Source organism: Tyto alba, unplaced genomic scaffold (genome assembly GCF_018691265.1).
Source record: "Tyto alba isolate M040663 unplaced genomic scaffold, T.alba_DEE_v4.0 Super-Scaffold_41, whole genome shotgun sequence".
Classification (NCBI taxonomy): Eukaryota; Metazoa; Chordata; class Aves; order Strigiformes; family Tytonidae; genus Tyto; species Tyto alba.
Genome location: NW_024881317.1, coordinates 14,791,604 through 14,813,885, shown reverse-complemented (window position 1 = coordinate 14,813,885; position 22,282 = coordinate 14,791,604). Strand labels below are relative to the sequence as shown.

Here is a 22,282-nt window from a genome sequence, read left to right as displayed (position 1 = left end):
ACCTATCTGTTAACAAAGTTAGTTTTAATCTGGTATCGTATTTAGACAAATGTTACTATCAGTCTTGCAGTCTCTTCTGTTTACAGTTCTGTATGGCAAAATTTTGTAGCTACAACAAAGTGAAACACAGCAGCCTTCAAAACTGAGCAGTGGAAAACCCGGTAGTTTGATGGCGTAAAAAAGTCAGACAGAAATACATAGTACTGAGTCCTGAGAGAAAAATCTGTCCCTGCACTCAGCTATATGAGCCTTCTCTTATCAGCTCTGTGCCTGTATTAGAGTTTGAAAATGGTTGTGTCGTCCTAGGTTAACATATCATTTCATGATATGGAACATCAACTATCTTATGTTCTATTTTATGATAGCAATTCTTTCTTTTGAAACTGCTTTAAGATCTTTTTGTATTCAACATATCTCCCTGCTGGTAGTCTCATGTAACATCCTTAAATCTGGAAGAGGCTTTATTTGAGAGTCTGTTTCTCACAACATAAAGAATAAAAGACAATAGCAAATTGTGTGTCAGAGAGAGAGATATTAAGGGCATCTTGCAAAACAAGGATTCTTTTTATGCTGCAAAGTCATCTAGTAGCAAAAGAGAAGAATAATGGAATGTTTTTATTGTTTATGTTCTTTAGCTAGGGACATATTTTTCTCGTTTCATCTAATAACAAATATAGCTTTCAGTAACAACAGAATTTTTTTTTTTTTTTTTTACTGTTGAACTCCAGAAGCATTAATCTTTAAAGTGTTTGTGGTCTGTGCAGTGTCCATTCTTGTTTAGTGCTGCTTGCAGGGACAATTCTAACTATACAGTCCTATTGTAAAGTTAAGACTCACTTTTTTGCAAAATATTTATCAGGACAATATGAGATGTTCTTCTACCTTCCATTGTCTCTATGAGCCTTTCTCCAAACTTGCATTGCATTTGCAAAGTTCATAAGGCTTGTTTGGAAAATTGTGTTTTATTAAAAAAGATTATATTTTATTTTACAAAAGGAATCTTTGCAGTTAACAAGATGGATTGTTTTTTAACTCTGTCTTCTGTCCAGTTGCTAGATCTGTTGAGCCTTAAGTATATGGTTAAGTTGTCAGAGTGTATGCATAAGAGAGAGAGTAGAGATATGAGACAAGAAGGCATAGTCAAAACTGAAGCTTTCTGGAAATTCAGGCAAAACCAGTAAAAAAATAAGGGTTGAACTTTGTCACCAAAACCAGCACCTGGGTGTTCAAAACCTGATGTGGATCTAGATTCATAGTCTTTTTCAGCTCAGTTTCCAGAGAACTCAGAAATGTACTATATCCCTCTCCTAACATCTCTGAGGAGAGATTGATTAAATTTCTGGAAGCTGGAATCTATTAAGCAGTCTACAAAAGAGATCAGTGTCTGTTCCCAGGTGTTTGGAAACAGAGCTGCTATTTGTATTTGAAAGACTTTTATACTATCTGCAGTTATTACAATGTAAGAATCTATTATTTGCTTTGCAAGGAAAGCACTGAACGTTAGAATTTACTGACTCTATAAAAATATATTGTTATAAGTCCTTTACTTGAATTTACTTTTTTTTTTGTCTTCACACAATTATATTCTGTTTTTCCATACGTTCATGATTCCTTACATTTATTGAAGGGCTGAAATGACCCTTAGATTCAGAAAGCAAACACGAATTAAATATTTTACTTTATTCAAAGAAAGTGCTTCATTAAGCAGAAAGGGAATCTGACATTTACCAAACATCCATCTGACTGTAAATACTATTGTGTTTTGTACTGAACAAATCAGTGCTTATGTAACAATATTAATGAAAAGGTAAGATGAGATTTGACATTTTTTTTTATTATTATTTTGTTCACCTTAGAATTTCACAATTTGCTCATTCCTCAAATTGATATTACCATGTTGGTATTTGGTATTTCTCTTCTTCCAGTTGGCATGGATCTATAATCAACTTTAGGTTATTCACATTGTTCCTTAATGCTCTACCTGAGCTCTCTGATTTCCCCAACTTCCATACCAAATGGAAGTGATTCTTTCTTACTGAGTTTTTTCAGCCTTCCCCTTTATATTTATTTGATTGTCTCTCTCTCTGTATGCCTACACTGCCTTGTTCTAATGTCTAGAGTCCTTATCTGTTTATAGTTCTGGGACTAGATGCTCTTTCAAAGACTGTTTTCTTCCTGGACTGTTGTAGCTGCTTGACTTTCTCCTCCTCTCATCCAGGCATTCATAAAGTTGTTGCAAGTGGTAACTTTTGCAGTATTTTTGCCCCAGAGTAGTCAAAGATGATAACCTAGGCTCTGAAACAATCTTTACAGCTGTATTAAAAGTTCCTAAATCTATCAAGGTTTTTTTTTTTTCCTCTTTATATTCCGGCTTTTAGGATTCAGGATTTCAAGACCTTCTTTACCTCTCTGAGGATTAGAAATCTAGTTTAAAAGAAAAACAACTACCTTCAAACTAATCACCATGCATGACATGATTTTAGTACCTGAGACAGAAAAGCTCACTAAGCACTGTGAGCCAGGCAATAAAACCAGCTGAACTGGCAATGTTGCCCTGTGGTAACCCTATCCTATCCCATTTGCTAGCTAGCTTCTTCAGCATAAATCTGACCATTTATTTAAGCACTGGATCTATGCTTTGACCTTATTTTCTATATAGGACATAAGAATGAAAAAGTTGGAACAAATATTCAAGCTTGCTCAGTGCTCCAGGAAACGCACCAGCTATGAAATCAACATTTTATTTCAGAGAAACATTTGTCACCTTCTGATTAACGATGCCAATGAAACACATGTATTTGTCTGGGGCTTATCTGATTACTTATTAGAAGACAAAAGATCAGGGTGACTAATGCAGTTATTTTTTACAGGACTCTAAGGCTCTATAATTTAGAGGAAAATCCTGAGTGCATGTTTTAACATTTTCATTTAATACAAAAAGTTAAAGCTATATTGTTAAGAGCTAGATGTAGTAAGCTAAATGATCTCTTCTGCATGTGTGTTAGAGAAAAGGGAGGCAAGCAGGGAAACCTGTTTTTAGTAATGATAACCATGCTAACAGCAACACATGCTTTGCTTTAAGAAGTTGCTATGAAAGCTGTTGATAATTGTTTTTTTGGAGAGATTCTGAGAACCAAGTTCAGTTACTTGATGGCTGATTTTCAGCAACCAGTCTTCCATCAGGCTGCCATGAAAAGATTTAGAAGGTTTATATTTGATTAGAAAACATAAATCCTTTATCTTAAGGATCTCTTGGTGTGAAGGTATTGAGGTTGACAGAAGATTCTGCAGCATCTGTAAGCCTCTCAGCTGTACATAGCCACACTATCAAAATGCCTCCTCTTTGAATTTCTGTAATGTCAGACAGTAATACAAAAGCAGAATATTATGGTGTGAGTAGAAAGTACTGGTTTGAGTGTCAGGGTGGAATCCCCAGTTAAGGCCTTCCCCTGCATCTCTGCCTAGAGTAAGCCAGGCTTCACGTGACGAGGGCTGGCAGTTGCACATCCTCTTGTGACCCTCCATTATCTGTAGCTGCTTGTATGTCTGTAGGGTAATAAACCAGGGATGAGTCAGCTTTGATCTGGGAGGTGAGCATCCAATTAGCATCGTCCACACACACAGACGTATATGTATGTACTGTCCAGCGTTTTAACCAGGCAATATACAGGCAAGTATACCCTCCAATGTTAAGTGATTTATAGATGTAGTGTATGTTCCACTGATATCACTAAGAAGTTGTTATTTTTTAAAACTGATATTCTGTAACTGATGGATACCAGTAGCTTGTGTTCATTTTCTTGAAGACTTAAAAAACCCTGTAACATACAATTAATTTCTAATTTAGGTGCCTTACTGTTTCACTTAAGGAGTAACCAAATAAATTTTCCATTGTGACAGCCTCTTCAGTGAACACTCTACAAAAAACAATGCTTCACCAGCAGTCTGGTTTCTTTATATGTGAACTTTTAAAATATTTATTTTCCATCACTATTCTGAATGCATTTATTTTGATATTAGCATATGCTAGAATACTTCTACTAGTTGTAATGCTGCAAGGTTTTTCATTGTTCTAAGTTTTCGGTTGTTCATTACTATACATTCCTTGCAATTGTACGTTGATTACTGTAGCTTATAATGCAGGTCTATTTTTTTTGTTTCTTTCATGAAATAAGGTTGTGTACCACATGACTGTGACCTCAATTTGAAACTGCAGTGGATGAAGCAGGGATTATTTCCTGAGTTAAATTTTGTCTGAAGTATAGGTTATGAGAGAACTGGAAATGATCTGTAGGACTTAAAGTTCATGATAGAATACAGGTATACTTTAAAAATACGACAGTTAATAATACAACAGAGTTGACAAAAAGCCCCCAGAAAATAATAATCTTTCTATTTAGATTTATAAGAGCTGCTAAATGATTTTTATCTTCCAGAATCTGATGTCTATCTGCTTGCCTAAACTATAATATGTTTGCTGTTTTCTAAGTTAACTATCACTTTAGTATTTGAATCTGATTCCATATATTTAAGAAGACAGAAGATAAGGAGGTTCTGCTTTGCCTTGTATCATTACAGGTTGCAAAGGAAAACTGAATTGAATTTTGGCTTGGCATTTGAAGAGAATTTCTCTTCATTTTTGATCATGTAATTTCCTTCCTGACACTGTTGACTTTACAAGAGAGTGTGGAGTTACTGTTATAGTTACTCATGCTCATTATCTAAATATTTTTAATTCTGCTTATTATATTTTATTGTTTTCAGATGCTTCTTCCCCTTTTAGCTTTCAGTTGTCCAGCATAAGAACAAAGAAATCTGATACAAATCAGCAGATGTGAAAGAATAGCCATTTCTGCAGTCATTTAAATGCACAAGTAGGGATTGTAGTATGAGCTCAATGTTGCTAGATGAGTATTGATTTTTCTGCTTAAGTAATACAAATGCTATAAAGTCAAGCTAAAAAATATATTGCAGTCCTGCCACTATGGATTTCTACGTCGTATACCTTACAATAACAGTAGCATTATAAGGTTATATAAAACTAAGTTGCTGTAAATTAATAAGAAAAAATATTTCTTTATTTCCATTTTAGATGCAACAGTGGCATTTACTTTGGAGAAATTGGTAGTAATAAATGAGAGCAAATTCAGGGCACTGTTATATTTGAGCTGCTGTCTTTTTATCTAGTTTGCTAAAACCGAAATCATATTTGTCCAAACATTATTAGAGTTGATGCTAAACAAATGTAATAGAGTTTATGGAATAACTGAAGATTTCAGACTGTTGTTAAACTAAACCACAGCCAAAAATCTCCTTTTAGTTTTCAAATCCGTTAAGTAGTCTAAAAGGTGAAGCTATAACTTAATTCAATAAAAAGGTGACTGCCAGGCTGAAAATTCTCTCTCTTTTTAGGAATGAGTTTTGAGAAGCATCACCAGGACTGGTTTGAGCTTTGAGTAACAGTAAGTCAACTATATCATAGAGTGGGAAAGTTTGTACAATAGGCCAATAGCTATGGATTTAGTTTTACTTCAGTGTTCTGAGTCTGTTCCTTCTCTTCTGAAATGCAGAAATATAGTAAGAATTTGTTCTTTGGCTTTTATAGTTTTGTCTTGATTTCAAAAATGTGGTTGTATTTAGCTCAAGTTTAGTTAAAATTAGCTTGTCCTTCCTGAACTGAAATATGACCTATTGTTAGAGTTGTTGTAGGTTAACTTGTATCAGTGTACAAATATATGGTCTTTTTCAGAAACCTCTGAGTGTTCCTTGATGATATTATTCTATGCTGGCTTACTGGCTGCCTCCTAGCTGTTAGCCAGCCCTGGTGTATTTTAGCCATACAGCACCGACCCTCCGAGGCCCTGCAACTGAGCAGGGTTTTATAGGTCAGGCTTGGCAGTGTACTACTATTTTACAAGTGATTCATGCTTGGCACAAGTGTAGTGTGCACAAACAATTGGTCACAAAAGATGTTGAAAACAATCCATATTATAGTCTGAATTTATGCAAAAACGTTATCCTGCAGCTGAATTTAGAGGAGGAAAAAAAAAAATCCCTTTTACATCATGAGCTCATGTATAGTATTACTAGTGCCCAATCTAAAAGTGACAATTTGCAGCTCACAAAAGTCCAAGGGAAACAGAATCCGAGATCTGAACCTCAGGGGATCTGCTTGGTAATGGTGTACTGATGCTACAAGGTTCTCACTTGGATGTGCTTTATATGGTCTTTGCAGACGTATCAATGACCATATAGTGAGTCATATACTAGTCACTCAGGATTTGAAATGCAGTTCACATCACTCAACTGCCTTCAAGTTTTTAAAAATTCTTTAGGTCTATATCGATGTCCATTTTAGAGACTCTGAAAGTGACCTGCTTCACAAAATGGTTCTTGGCAGTGCTAACAGTAGTATATGGTTAAATAATAAAACACTGATCCAGAATGTGCTTACAACAGGCACTGCAGAATCACCTGGACACCTCCTGGCTAATATTAAATGTGAACTTCAAATAAGTGGAACTAAATTTTGTTAGCAGTTTATAATTCATTGTATGTAAAATTGTAAAGATTTTCCTACCAAACAATACTGATAATTTATTTGCAGAAGAGAATGGTATTAAAATAGATCAAGTGCCAGCAGGTTTTGCTTATTTTTCTGGAAATAAAACTCCTTTTTTTTTTTTTTTTTATTGTAAGAGACAAACGTACATAATCCTCCTCCTTACTATCATATTGATACCAATGTTAAAATCTAACAGAGTCTCAGCAGTATTTAATTTCCAAACAAGCTGAAAGTGCGTGGCAGATCTGGGATAGCAGTAGGCATGTAACCAGAGAAGAGAAACCTCTCTTCCGTGCCAGGCAGAAAAACAGGTGTTTAATATGGTAGCATATACCAGAAATTAAGCTATGTCACCAAGTATACAAATCTGATGTATTGTCTAACGAAGTTGATACAGAAACATTTTTCTTTTATCCTTCATTTTCATAGTGTGGTCACAGATTTGTTTTCCTAACAGTTAGGACTGAGTTTTCAACTTTCATAATCACTTTCTTTTTAAATGGCAAATCATTATATGGAGAGGAAAAAAAAAAAAAGCAAAACCAAAAAAAAAAGCAATGCTGTCAGTTATTCAAAAAGTTACTGCTGGTTTATGCTTAGCATTGTCGTTTATTTATTCAAACACTTTTCTGTTTTGAAAACAGTCTTGAGAGTCTGTAGTGGTACTTTGTAAAGGAAAAAATCATCAGAGTAAGATTACAGCAATTAACTTTGCTAATTCTAACTGTGTGATAATTTGCTTTTCAATCATATGTCCATAAGAATAATGTCTCCTGTTGTATTTGCAAATGGCAATCAGAGTTTAGCTTTCAAGTATTTAGTTTATTGAAACCACCATCTGAAAAACCACGGATCCCTGAGATTGAGTCTTTATTTTAAAAGTTAGGAATGCTTTTACTGTCTATGCAAATCGCTTTGTCTCCAGGAAGTTCTTTAGGATTGTGTAGGTAAAAAGGCTGGGAATCAAATCTCTGGTTCAAGCAATCATCTTTGTTTAGAAATGTTGCAAAAGCATTCTTGGATAACTTATTTATTCCTACTGAACTTGACCCTGCATGTACACGGATACAGGAACTATCAAGGACCATAACATACACTTTTACATAGCTATTATTCTTTCTAGTGGGGGGAAAGTAACTCCCATTCCTCCCACCAATCAAACAAATTTCTGCTGTTTGGTTTCTTAGAAAGGTTGCATTTTAATCATGGTAAATGAAAAAGTAACTTCACGTGTGGTTAAAAGTAAGCCTAATTATTGTCTGATTCTAATTGTCATTACAGGAAAATTGAGCATCCACTTTTATCTACAGTCATAGTTATTATTCAGTATGCTATTTTCTTTAGATTCAAAGTATTATTTTTTCTTTGAATTCAGTTAAATCCAACTGTCTGGTGGTTATGGATTGGTTACCTACAAAAATATCAGGGCAGATATAAACCTAATTATACTTCAGAGAAAGTTCCTGATTTGCAGACAGGGCCATTTTAACTAAATCCTAATGATATAGCTACAGTCGTGAGGCTGGAAGTTGTGATTGATGAATTTTTTAGTTCTTCTAAATGAGACATTAAAGGATGATGAAAAGCTATGAGTCACTTTTCCATAACTTTCCTTCCCAGTGGCTAGACTTCTGGTAATACTGGTGTGCAAATATAGGCATGCTAATGTGCGAACAGAAATGAACACACATCTCAGGCTGAAATCATGATGAAAATCAGAAAACTCAAGTTTGTGGTTCAGGGTTTATAAAAGATCCCTGATTATGGCTACAACCTGGATAATACTTTCTGCTGAATTTCAATGAAAGTATGCACAAGGAAAATAAAAATATACTAGTAATTAATAATTTTCTGCCTAAACTCAAATTGTTATTTTTTTTTGGAGGGGGAAAAAAAGAATCTATTCCTTACATATTAGAGTTTTATAGCAATTTTCTCACTTGTAATGTATGAATTATTAACAGAGATTCTCAGTCTAATACGGAAGCTGCCTAGAAAATCATTCCTTGGAAATAATCTTGGGGCAAGGTGCAAAACTAATGTTTCATGCTTTTTTTAAACTGTAACATAATGTACTTCAGAGGTAAAAGCAATTGATTTCCAGCTTAACTGTACAATTAAAAATTTTCTGATTCTCATGAGTGGGAGCAGGGTAATTCCTTATAGATCACAAATTGTATTCCTTCTCAAAGATACTAAGTGGTAGACAGGCCATTTTTACAAATATCCATTACGTTCAAAAGAAATCTAGTAAAGCTTATTATTATGAAAAAAAATGCACTTTCTAGAATGAAGAAACTGTTCAGCTTGGAATATAATGCACATTACCTACATAAAAGCAGTTCCTGAATGTACTGTAGAAATATGAAAACACTGACCTAGATTGATAAAAAAAATGGTAAGAAATAGTTTCTTTTTGAAAATAGAAGGAATCTGCCTAGAAGTATAACCATGAATTCTTGCCCTCTTATTAAAACCATGAAAAGTCCTCTTCTGATATATACCATTAATGAATCATGTATATATAATTTAAAGGAAGATGACTTTGTGTTTCAATTTTTTTGGTGCCCGACACCAAAATCCTAGAACGGGAAAAAGTGGCTTCAGTGTTGCTGATGTCTAGATACAAAGTACACCTAATATCATATTATTGCATATTCTCTGCCTAGGCTTTCTTTTGGGAAAGTATCAACATTTTGAGTTTTGATAAGTGGACGTAAAAAATGATGTGACATTTTCATCAGGATGGTTTTGAATCTGAATCCTGAAATGCACAAAGGAAAAAAAATAATGTTGAATTTTAGCCTACAGAAACCTTCTATTCCTTTTGAATCCACAGATAACCTGCTAAAAGTAGTGTGGGTTCTGTAATACAGAATCAGCGTGCTACGTTAAGCACACGTTGCTCACAACTTATTGTTCTTAATCTCAAAAGGAAACCTTAAGGGATATGCCATCCTTTTTGCAGATATTTGTGATTAGTAATTAATATCCTCCAGCTCTGAAAGTATTTCCTGCTGTCACTGAATGCTACAAATTACTTAATTTCTGCAGTTATACTACAACCTTGTTTGTGTGTGGAGTGCTCTTGTAAATAACTCTGATATTCAGTGTTCACAGAGAGCTATGGGACCTGTTCATGTACAGTGCCAAGCTGATAAATGTGCTACCCTCAGATAAGCTCCACTGACTGCCAATAGCAGCTAGTGGGGGATAACAGCACATGGGAAAATTTGTGAAAATACGTTCTAAAATACCACAGTGTTTGGGGAATGTGATTAGCAACCAATCAGTTAAAACATTTGAAATATAATTTGATGTACTTATGTCTCTTACAGATGACTTACTTTGAGATGTCTGAGTGTCTATAAACTTCTTTATCAAGGCATCAGTAGTTTGTGTGTAAAGGCTAAGAGCATATCTCAGGGACTGTAGGTCCGAGCTCTTTTCCAGGAAATTCTTTTTCAGCCCATTTCCTCCAGCATGGAAGTATTGCTAAAATGAAGAATAAATATAGCTGTTCAGAGAGGCAAATTATCTGAGAGAGGCCTCAGTTACAGACATACAATTTTAAGTAAAAGTCTTGCACAAACTTTTAAAAATAACACCTGGCATGTGTAGCTATAGTTATGGTTATAGCAGTTGAGATAACTGTCATCATCTACTACACAGCCTCTTTCCAAAGGTAAAAATTCAAGCCTTGTAGGAGAAAAAAAATATACACATTTTTAATTTTGGTCTTCATGATCTCAAGTACTTATGTCAAAGTTGAATATAGATGTTTGTAGAGTTCTTTTAGGTTATGGAAAGTGGAATCGGTTTTAATTCTGTATCGAAACAAAATCTCTAAAATCAAGGAGTGTTTTACAGCAAGAGTAAAGAATATATTATTACAGAGAGAAAGGGGAATTTTGTAAAAATTTTAAGAGAGAAGATCCTAGAATATGAAGCTTTGGATTAGCATTGCATTGTAGTTGTGCCTGACATTATGATTATGCTTTGGGAAATTATTAGGAATTCCATGGAAACTTCCATGTTGATAATTTTTTTTTATTCCAATTTTGACCTGTTTTACTGTGGATATACATTATTGTATATATGTATGACATATATACAATATAATTGTATATTGTATGACATATATGTCATCATTAAGTGACCACACTAGGGTTTCCTGGACTGTGAAAGCAAAACAATGGAAGAGTAAAGGAGCTCCTTGGTTGATATTGCTCTTGAAATTGGGAAATAAATTTCATCCCACAAAAGAGGATTTCCTTTGGGGCAGAACTGCTGTACCACCAGCAGTGCTTCTTGCAAACCTAAAATGAGGCAAATCTTCACTCTGCAAGCAGTTGCACCAGTGCCGAGATTACAACTGCAAGTTGTTCATCAAGGCCTGCTTACAAGACAGCAGCTCTCCATTTTCTCTCTGTTTTACACTGATAATTTGAGTGCTCCCTTACTTCTTTCATTAAAAAAATTTAAAAAAGCTAAATCAGCATAAATACTTTAAACAAAAGATGAGTCCTGATCTATTGACACAGCTAGATTTGGAAAAAAATATATATTTATCACTTTGATGCCATGCTGACTATATAAACTATTGCAAGTAGTATATTATGTTTCCAACTCCAAAGCTGAGTTCAGAAAAATTAGGACAGATTCTTACCTTCTTCCTCCCCGAATGAAGGATTTTCACTAAAATTTTATAGAAGAGAGTGGTTGATGAACTAATCCACTTAAGCTACAAAGAAAAGATGTATTTGCTACACAAGTTTAAAACCAGTGTTTTGTTCAAACACTTTGCAAAGCATTTTGTAATCTACATTACAGTTCTAGGTCTCAAGATTGATGTATAAAGCTCCGATTAATGCTAATTAGTAAAAGGGAACAATGTTTTTCAGGAAAACACTGACTACTTGATGATTTGCAATATTGGTTCTCTCAATACAGGGAGTGTAGGGAATTGTAAGTAGAATCTACTGTCCCTGCATTTTTGGAGTGTTGCCAAAGGAATATATGCAATATATATATATATTTCAGTTCACATACATACAGATATATTAAATGCTTTATGCTAAGCATATCTCTGACAAAGCAGACCTACAGTCCATACATGTCCAGTGCATGATAGTCTACACATTTCACCTTCCAATTCTAAAGATGCTTGCAGGAGGTGACACATAAATGTACTTTTTGTAACAAACTCATTATTTACATTTCTGTGTGGATGGCTACTGATTGTTACAGGGAAAAAAATATCTGTAGGAGCAAAACAAAGGATTTGAAGTCATCAGACTGAAAAGTTTTATATTATTTTAATCCTATGAGGGCAGTTAGGGTCAATTTAAGAGGTTCTGATTAAATCACCTTTATCTTCTCATCATGGCATTTTTACGTGAAATTTGTAACTCTCCAAGTGAATTATTTCACACTATATGTTCCAAAGAAACTTCAATTGCCTTAATTGTTTAAAAGTGTATTTGTGATTTCACCAAGGATCTTAATCAATTTATAAGCAAGTGCTAAATTCTGTTAATTCTTGCTATTATGACTATTACTGAGGAGCTTAGGATCAAATGGTTCTTGACATATTAAAGGAATCTTTATGATGTTGAGGGACCGTTCTACACTAGAATCTGTTGTTTATGTCAATCATGTTCTTGGTCATTCCAGAACAGAAAACCACATAAGGCTGTACCTTTATAGTTGCTAGTGCTACTTCCATTATTGCACACTGCCTCAGGGTCAGGCTTCTGGCTTCCTCTCGAATCACATGGTCCTGCAAAGCAAGTTAAGACTGCAGTTAATATTAAAAGAGAGACAGTATTGTGGCCTGTCTATTCTTGGAAGAACAAATAAACTAACAAAACCACCAAATTCCCCCAAGCCCCTAAGATTAACAGGGATTAATTCAACTTCAGACTTTTTACAACAAATTAAAACGTAGAGCAGTCATGTTGTTTCTTGAACACATAGATTGTAGGGAAAAAGAACCAATGTTTAATACTAAGCATCTGTGTAGCTTTATTTCTTTTCCTAGGATGAATGAGTTCTCTGTTCTGGGAGGTGGGGAAAAGGTTAAATTTTAAGTTTAAATAATTATATTAGATAATACTGCAATAATTTTTAAAATAAGACTGACAGTTTAACTAGTGATTGTTAATGCCCCCCATATTTTAAAAAAAAGGGTTTCATATTAGAACATAAGTTAAATAGACATGAAATGACTACAGTCCTGTGAAGTCTTTGTCTAAAATAAGCATCCTGTGATTTAGTTAGGCAACATTTTAACTCTAGAAAATGGAGCAATTATTAATAGAATCATGAATTACCACATTTCTGCCAAAATCTGAAACCCTAATGGCAAAATTGATAAGCAAACAACCGACACCATCAGTATCAAATGTCTAAGCTCTCCATCAACTATATTACAGACTTCAGTAACGTAGTGCTGACGAATTTATCGTAGAGACACATGCTCTATTTCAAGACATTCCATAAATGTTATGCAGAAAAAAAATTACTGCTATTCCCACCTTACAATTTTTCGGAACTGGTTCTGGAAAGGAACAGAACTATCTTATAATTTTTTTTTGTGATATTTAATGTTTATAAGGCCTAGTTGTGCAATATGGGAATGATATCTTCTTGACCCATCCAGTGATGACTTCAGTGTATAAGCATGCAGTCTTCTATTCTTAATTTGGTTTTGATGAGGCTGTAAAATCATTACTCATCTATGCATAGTTACTGCCATAGTCAATCTTATTATAGTAAATAAGCACATGAATGAGGCATGAGGCTTGGCCTCACAGTCACTAATATTTCATCAATTTCTTTCATTAGAGAAAGCCATTCACAGCTTTATTTGGCTCCCATTACCTTCAGTTTTGACAGTTGTCCAAGATCCTTGGCTGCACTGAATATCATCTGGGGCCCCTGTAATCACATTGAAAATTCAAGGAACAAACTCACTACAGCGTGTTTGGTTTTTATGTCAACATGATCTTATTTTCTGCCAGGACATTAGCCAAAGTCACTGTTTTGCAAAGCTGAACAAAAATTTCAATTACAAGTGAGATATATTTTCATTCAGTTGATAAGGCCAAGTAGTTGAATGCCTGCAATATGATTTCCTCCAGTATCCCATATTTGATACAAATATTACATATTCGGTTGATAGTGGTTTCATGTGCTCCTGTCTGCTATCTCATTTTGTATTTAATATTTTCAAGCTAAGGCTGGAATTGTTTTTATACAGTGTGTCAGTGAGATATTTGTCCATAATCATAGCTCTCAGGTGCTATGTTAATATAATAATCATAATGGAAAGTGAGCAGCCCTGAGGAACCTGCAAAAGCTTAAATGTCTACAGTGAAATCCTCAGTTGAGAAACACACAGCATAATGGTGTACTGTTAAGCTAAAGCCACTTTTTTGAGAAAAGATACCAAAGTGTTATGAAGTTAAACCAGTATTTTACAATAGCCAAATCCTGGCATGATACCAAAGGCCAATGCCTACATGTTCATCTTAGACAAACAGATTCCTACTATAATTTCATGCTCACATTTTTAATCACAGTTACTCCAAGAAATATAATTACTAGTGCAGTTGGCAGTTCAGCAAGACATAGTTCTGAATATCTGCATTTCAGGGGGAAAAAAAAAGTCAGTCCAACTTACGTAGCACAATAGAGAACAATTTTTCATTAGTCCCTCTGTTCTGAAAGGTTTCCATTTTCAGAAATAATTTTGCTTCTGTATGGTTCAATTGGAAAAGATGTAATACAGAACTGCAGATTAAATTCTCATTATTTTTTGGTAGTGAAAATGGGAAGATAAATATAACAATTAAAAAAATAAACCCTGATTCTGAATGTCTGTGCCTCACCCCCAGAGAAAAAGTAATATTCAAGGGTACAAAAGTGAAACATCTTACAGTTTCTTACTTTTCATTGATTTTGTTTAATTGTGTGTTCAATAGTAAATAGAAGTAGCAAAATAAATCCCACTAGCTATACAACTTTCACCATGCCTGCCAACTGGAACACTTTATATAGAGGCTACCACTAGCAAAACCCAGCAGCTGGTTAAGTGTAGCATACACATGTGATACTGCAAACATTCTGAAAGCCTACTCCAGTAATTGTACGTATTTTTCATGTTCCTTAGTCATTACAGACAATATATTTAAGATACTGTATTTTCTATTATAAAAATGTTGAGAAAAATTTGGAAAAAAATATGCTGCAGACAATTTTCTAGTCAGAGGTTCAAGTTTCTTCAGTGCGTATGGATCAGCAAGGGTCATTTCAGTTTTATGAAGACTGTGGGCCAATCACTTGTGGAAATCCCAGCTGACCATGTGACAATGTCTTAGAGCCCTGGATGATAGGCGCAGTCTCTGCCTTTAATCAGTAACTTGCTGATAAACAGGAGCCTTCCTACCTTTGGCCACCAACTAATCTGATGTCCATCCAGAAGACTCTTCATTCTCGGTGAGGGGGGGAGGAGGGCTCCTTGTCTCTGCTTCTTCACCACCCTTTCTCTGTTGTGGCTGAAATGCGGAAGTTTTGCATTCCAGATGCACACTCATAGTTTAATGACTGGAATAAGCGTTTTTGAAATGGGCTATAATGTCACTGTTACAGCTTATTGCTTGGTGTGATTTTTGACCATCAGTAAGGACAACAGAGCTGCTTGCAGATTCAGGCAGATGAACCAAAATCTGTGTTCAGCTGGCAGTCAAAGGTTATTTTCACTACGGTTGAAAGACTAAAATATTTGTATTGTTTTTTAAATAAAGGTGTACACTCAAACTCTTAGCAGGAAATGTTTGAAAAAATGTTTTATTATCCTAACTGAAACATACTGTGCTATTGTCCAAGTGGGCTTCCTAAGTCTTTGACAAGTAAATCTGTATTCTTGGCAACCAATTAAAAAAAAGCAATAGAAACCCTCCTTAACTCTGAATCATGCTGTTCTAGGAATCAGAGTGTAACAACTGATCATGCTTGAAGCTAATAAATGCTCCTAAGGCTGGATGGGAAATGCAGTTACCCAACTTAAATGTTACTTATGTATTTGCAAGTAAAATTTGCACCAAAATGAAATTGAAAAGGAAATTAAAAATCTCAGAAATATAAATTTGGCACAGTTACTCATTGAAAGAGAGGCTGTTCCTAATTATGCACAGTAAATAAGAGCCTTATAGTAAATATGAAGAAATACGGTGAATTCAGGAGTCCTGGCTATGATCTTGTGATTATCTCTAGTCTAGAAGTTTTAATAGCTCAGGTTATTTCATTACTACCTTAACACCATTTATACATGTTCCATTAGATTTTCTCTTACCTCTCCAGCAATATTCTTTCATGTATCTTTAATATATTATAATATGATTTAATGATATGTCTTTAACATATGGATACTGACCAATTGATTTTTAGCAGTTTAACCGATATCATAGGATGTATACAGTAAAGTTGCCCAGAGGCACGCTATGGAATGTCATGATTAGCTTGTCATAAAAATGGTGAATTTATTCTACATGAGATTGAAAACACAAATTAACATTTATGTTATCCCAGTCCCTCACAAAAGTAAAAAGCAATTAAAAAAAGGCACTCCAAACCAGCCTCCTTAAAATCAGATTTTACTGGTGCCCTCTGCTCTGTCACCACTCAGGGTTCATGTCAGGCCACCACCCACACTGGTCTTGTGTGTAGCAGCACTACTTTCCGTATTAACTTACAGATTCTTTCCCTCTTCTTGTCAGGCTGTAAATTGAGCCCTGCCCAAAGAGGATCTCCTATCAAGTCTGCTATTATAATAGCACCAAACTTTAGAGCTAAAATTGGCTTCAACTTCCTGATGCTAATTGCTGCCTCAAGATGAGAAATGGCACAGTATGCAGAACTGGAGAGTGGGATGAGGCATTCCTGGCTTTCTGGGAGCTGCAAAAATGGAAGTGATTGAATTTCTGGTGCAGGTGGGAAGGGTAAGGAACACTCTTAGTGTTAGTGTGCATGATGACACCAAGAGAATCGAACTTAAATGAAAGCATGCTACAAAGGCAGTGATTCGGTTTCTTTTATACTGCATTCATAAAAACTGCTCCAAGTTGGGGCAAGGTCTGAAAGAGCAAGGTCTTCCTCACCAGCTATAGAAGAGCAACCTAGCTACACTGCTTTGAAACACTAGAGAGCAACACACTTCATACAGTCAATATATTCCTTCTGGTCAAGGTACAGAAAAGGATAGTATCAGACCCCTTGGCAAACACCTGATTAAGCACATTATTACAATCCTTTATAACATCTGTGAACTACTCCTGGGACACTTACGGTTTGGTCCGTCAGTGGTGGAAGCACAATTTTTTTTTCTATTTTGTTCAAGACTAACTTCCATAGCTCTTTTAAAACCCGTTTCAGAACTGTCTTCTCACAGATTTTCGCAGAGACACTTAAACTGGAATAAAACAAAACACAAACCAGTCTCCAAAACTATCATTAAGACTTCAGAAGTGCTGTATCACTATATGCTCAGATTAATGGCCATTATGGTTTAGTTTTTCTCTACCAATAAGGATTTCTCAATGGCTTATTTTGCAATATTATCAGTAAATCTTTTTGGTAGAAAGAAAGACTTGCAGATTATAAAATCATGTAAATCTCCACTATCCAATTTATTGCTTAATATATTATATATATTTATCAAAAATGCAAAATGATGATGAGCTATAAAGTGTGACAGATGATACAATTTAGCACTCTCAAGCCCCTAAATTAAAGTTTTGATATATAATTTGTTTATATCTTAAAAATAAAATCTAAACATCTCCCTTGTCTTATATTTTGACTGTGATGTAGAACTAGGTATTGATAACTAATGCAAATTCAGAGCTACCTTTGTAACCATTTATTTCTATACACTGGCATGTCTGTGCAATCATACTATCTATTCCTAATGGTAAAATTACATTTTTGGAGGCTCCATATACTTAGATTTTTTTTTTAACTTAGGAGTATAGTCAAAAACCATCTTGTATGCATCACATGAATAAGTAGCATCAAGAATAAAGTGCGGCAGTTTTCAGGCACAGGAAAAAATATTTCAAAATAATATCACACAAATGTGTATGTGGGGAATTTTACAGAATTATGTCTAGTCTATTAATGTAAAAATAAATATTGTAAAGTCATTATACATATCACATCATAAATATGCCAATTCGTATTTCTAGCATCTTAGCTACCCTTAATAAGCACATAAATAAAAACATAATTAAGAAATAGCTAAAATCCAAACCATAATAACATGGTACATTTATAATACTATTGTAAATACATCTTTATATGAAAAGTTGTATTCTCTAGCAGATTGCTGGTTTTGGCCTTTTTTTTTTTTAAATTTCGCATCTTCATTTTCTGTGCATGGGTTTAGCATCCACTAAAATTCTATTTAATGTTCCTGTGGTGAGGAATATTTTCTATTCAGACAGTAATTTAAACCCCATTTTTGTTTCCATTATGTCAGTATTCAATTAAATGTCTAAGAAACTATGCAGACAGCTTTGAGAAATGGCAATCTGGAATTGAATCTGACAGGCAAAAGTCAGTTTACCCAGTTTTTTAAATGATGAGTTTAGGATAGCAAATGTAAGCGCATAAACATATTTGGCTTTTCTTCAAGACTTGTGCTATGACTAGATGTCTTAAAGATAATTAAAATTTAAAACCATACTGCTTTAAAGCAACACATATCCCTCTTGCAACTTAACACACAGGACTAGGTAGATTGCTAAAAATAAAAGGCTGACATACATATAAAGTAGCTAAAATTTTTTTCCAAGCTAGGAATCCAGGCACTGCACTTGACAGTGTTGCAAAAATAGTCAAAGCTTATCAAATACATAAAATAAGCATTTTCCCATTGCCAGCTGTCACTGAAGTTCATGTGATTGGCAAAGCCCTCAAAAAATGAAGCCTAGAGAAATGAACCACCCAAATAAAACTGAAAATCCCCTTCAATTTCTTCCCCCACCCTTTATGCCACTGACTTTTAGACTTTGGCTATATGTACACTTGGGAGCTGTGATTCTAGTTGTGTTTCTAAGATAGCAAGCCCATCAGTCCCCTTTTTGGAAACAATAAGGAAGTGAAGTAATGTCCTGGAGAAGGAAACGTCAGTTATGAATCAATTCTTACAATCAACCTTTGACTTAGGTCTTGCTAGTCCCAACATCCTGCAAAGGCTCTGCATGGTGACTTCTGGAAGTCACAGGCTTCCCTGAGCCTGCTCTCTGCCCAGCTCAGTCCCTTCCTCATATCTTCTCTCACAGCTCCAGCCTTAACCCCAGTCCTGCCCAGACACTTCCTCCTGGTTATGCTTCCTGTTCTGCTTCCAGCCAGATTCTCCCTCAGCACACCTTTCTCACTTTCACTTTTAAAATGTCTGGATAGGAGATATATACACAAGGAACCAAAAGGTTAAAGGGTATGTAACTCATGTACGTGTGACTGAGACCTGAGGCATGAGATCAGTGTCATGCTGCTTGTTCTCACAGTCGCTTCCAGCAAAAGGCCACTGGTGTTTCACAAGTACCAGTAATGACCTGACCAAAGACAGTTAGACGCTTACAGATGTGCCTGTGCTGCACATGGCCTTTCAGAACAGCTGGTCCTGTTACTGCTGGGTGATGAGAAGATAAGACACCCTTACTTTCAGGGACCAGAGTGAGTATGCAGGACTACTTAAAAATGCAGCTTTTTACCATCTGCAAAAACTCAAGCTGCTCAGTAAATCTTTAAATGGTGATCAGGTTTTTGGGGACACAGAAGTACATATTAATAAGCAGGGGGACACCAGGTGCCAGCCTAGAACAAATGCCAGACAATTTCAGTATAGGAAATCTTTATACCGCAGCTCGGGGAAGAGAGACCACACACTAGCTCCTTTGTAATGACTCAAAACATGGCAAGACATAGAGAAGCAAATATGTAGCTTTGTAGAAATTGCTTAGTGTAAGTAAACAGGTTAAGCATAGTATCCTGCACGTATGTATATTTGTATACTACAAATGTTAAAAATGCTACAGAGTGTTTCTAGGTATTATTGATGCTTCAGGGTACACCCAAGTATTCCTGACTGTTGCGTCCAGTTCCTAATCTGCCACACTTACGTTTTGTCCAGGAAATCCATGAGAGGCCGAAGCACAATCTCAGCATCAATGGCTGCACTGTTCTTATTGGCTGCTGCATTCCCACTTCCTCTCATTTGATTCAATTCGTTGCTCATTTGCCTTACACAATCTTCAATAATAAATTGGAAACTACAGGATGAAAAAAAAAAAAAAGACAATGAAAGAATTCTGGGATAGAAAACAACATTTATCATTTTGCATCAGGTTCTTCTACAAGTTTTAAATCTTTTCTGCAATGATGGAAAGTTCACAAATGCAAGATACTGCAGGTGCTACAGACTAAAAATATCTCTTCCTGAGGCTTACAGCTCATATAACTAATTAATGTTTTGATTTTTTTCTCCCTTGTTTCCATTCTGTCATTACGCTTTTCATGCCTTTGTAGGTGTGTCAATTAATTATTTTCTGAAAGAAATAGATGTATCAGGTTCTGTAATTTAGGGTATGATTGACTACCAGCTAGCAACAATTTCTCAAGATTTTATTTTTGATGTAAGGACAACAGGAACAGATGACTACCAATTATTTTTCTCTTGATGATTAAATGAACCAAGCTTTGATATTCTTCTTGAGCACATATAGGAAACTTCTACTGATTTTGCCCTGTTTGGCTCAGTTTGACTTTTCCCTGGGTTTCACGCAAACTCAGTGTTGTCAGAAGCTTTGCTTACTTCTTTGCAACTAGAGAGATCTAAAACATTTGGACTGTGTAAAATATTCTTTCACAAAAACCCCCACTATGAAATAGTTAGACTCTTCCTCCTGGAAGGAATCTTTCCATTTCAAGGTGAGTATGAACAAATTTGTGCCCCTCAAGTTGTATCTATTCAGCTTTTCTGAAAACTGTTCTGTTTCCCAAGTGATGTGGTTGAGCAACATGTCTGACAGTCTTCTAGTATCATTGATGTGATACAGTCTTCAGTCAATATGTTTAAACAATGCAGAACAGCAGTTAATCAGAGTCAACAGTTCAGAGGCAGAATAAGACTCTTCACATATGGTATTTTGGTTTATTAATTGATTTATGATGAATTGAATTGGTTAAGGATTAGTTTATGAACAGAAATGCAAAAGAGAGGCAATAAATATACCAAGTCTATTAATGTGAAAAGATAAATGGCAAAGATTAACTTGAGGAATGTGAAAGAGAATTTACTATGAGAGAAAAGAAACATAATTAGGCAGTAAGCTGTTCCAGTTATATAGCTAATCATAAAACCAGAATGCAAATCTCCATGTGAAACAACTGGAAAAATTGGAAATTTTCCAAGTACACTTGGATGTATACCTTACCTATACACTTCAAAGCCCTAGATAAAATCAATATGAAGCTGCTATTGAAGCTGCTCATGTAAATCCTTGGGACTGTCTCTCCAATAAAAGCCAAAATAATGCATTGACTTATTTTGACAGTAGCCATCTTTCTAACATTTTTAACTTCACAAATCCCAGCAATAAACTGACACATGGGGAATGTTCTAGCTATCTCGAGTATATCCTAGATTGAGCTATTCCCAGGTTTTCCTTTGCAGAAACCTGGTTGGCTCATTCAAAAAGAAACCTTGTAAAGAAATAATATTTGTACACTGTCAATGGTCGGAGAATCAGGGCCTGGGAGCAAAGATAAAGCAAGACACTATGACAAATTAAGCGCACTCAGAAAAAGTGCACACTCTCCACCCAGATGGTTCATCGATGGATTAAATCAGCAACTACAGATTTTGCTTAATGAACACCACTACAGCGCAAATCCTTCTTTCTTAGATTCCCTTCTAATTTGAAGCAAAAATGACTTGCAGATTCTTATAGCACAGGCACTGCTGGCACAGCACCATGCTCTTTCAAGACTAGTGGGCACCCTGATTAGTGAAAGATTTTGAGAGTAAGGCTCAGCAGACAATTTTTGCAGAGCCACAGGCAAGCAAATGACCCAAGAAGGCCATTCACAGAAACCATCTGAAGCAGGCTAAACACAGGCAGACATCCCTGTTTGAGGCAGGCTGCTTGGGAAATGCTGTCAGTCTCAGGAAGTAACATAAGCATGGTCAGAGAGAAAAGTTTAACATCAGGCAAGAACAAACCTACAATTTTTGTTTTCCAAAAAGCAGAACAAAAGTCATCAGCCTCACCTCTGTAACATATTCACACTCACAGATGATTTTCAGTTTTCTTTACAGTGAGGTTATTGCTGTATGTTTCACAGTCTAAACACACACACACACACACACACACGCACATCACTTCATCAGGGCAGAAGCAAGCTGTACCTCAGGACATGCAAACAACCTCCTAGACTTAATCAACGAGGTAGATTTTTGAAAAGGGATATTTCTCTAAGGTTTGCAATAAAATGGGTTTGTTACCTTGTAACATATGTTACGCTGAGTTCATCCAATACATTGCTAAGTTTCACCTGAAGTTCTTTTAGAGCAACACTAGCTTCAGGATCCAACTGCAAAGAGATAAGTAATGTTCTATTTTACTTACACACTATGTTTTTGGGTTTTCC

The 22,282-nt window shown here is 35.4% G+C and overlaps 1 protein-coding gene across 1 annotated transcript in view; it reads right to left on the bottom strand.

The window, feature by feature from the left end:
* UNC13C (unc-13 homolog C) overlaps positions 1 to 22,282 on the bottom strand; it is a 212,384-nt gene that overhangs the window by 5,061 nt on the left and 185,041 nt on the right. Inside the window, exons 28-33 of the mRNA XM_042804059.1 lie at positions 22,137 to 22,225; positions 19,753 to 19,902; positions 16,916 to 17,039; positions 13,451 to 13,507; positions 12,267 to 12,347; positions 9,913 to 10,060 (exon numbers count right to left, since the gene is read on the bottom strand). Coding sequence (XP_042659993.1) covers positions 9,913 to 10,060; positions 12,267 to 12,347; positions 13,451 to 13,507; positions 16,916 to 17,039; positions 19,753 to 19,902; positions 22,137 to 22,225 — 649 coding nt within the window. The remainder of the gene's footprint in view (positions 1 to 9,912; positions 10,061 to 12,266; positions 12,348 to 13,450; positions 13,508 to 16,915; positions 17,040 to 19,752; positions 19,903 to 22,136; positions 22,226 to 22,282) is intronic.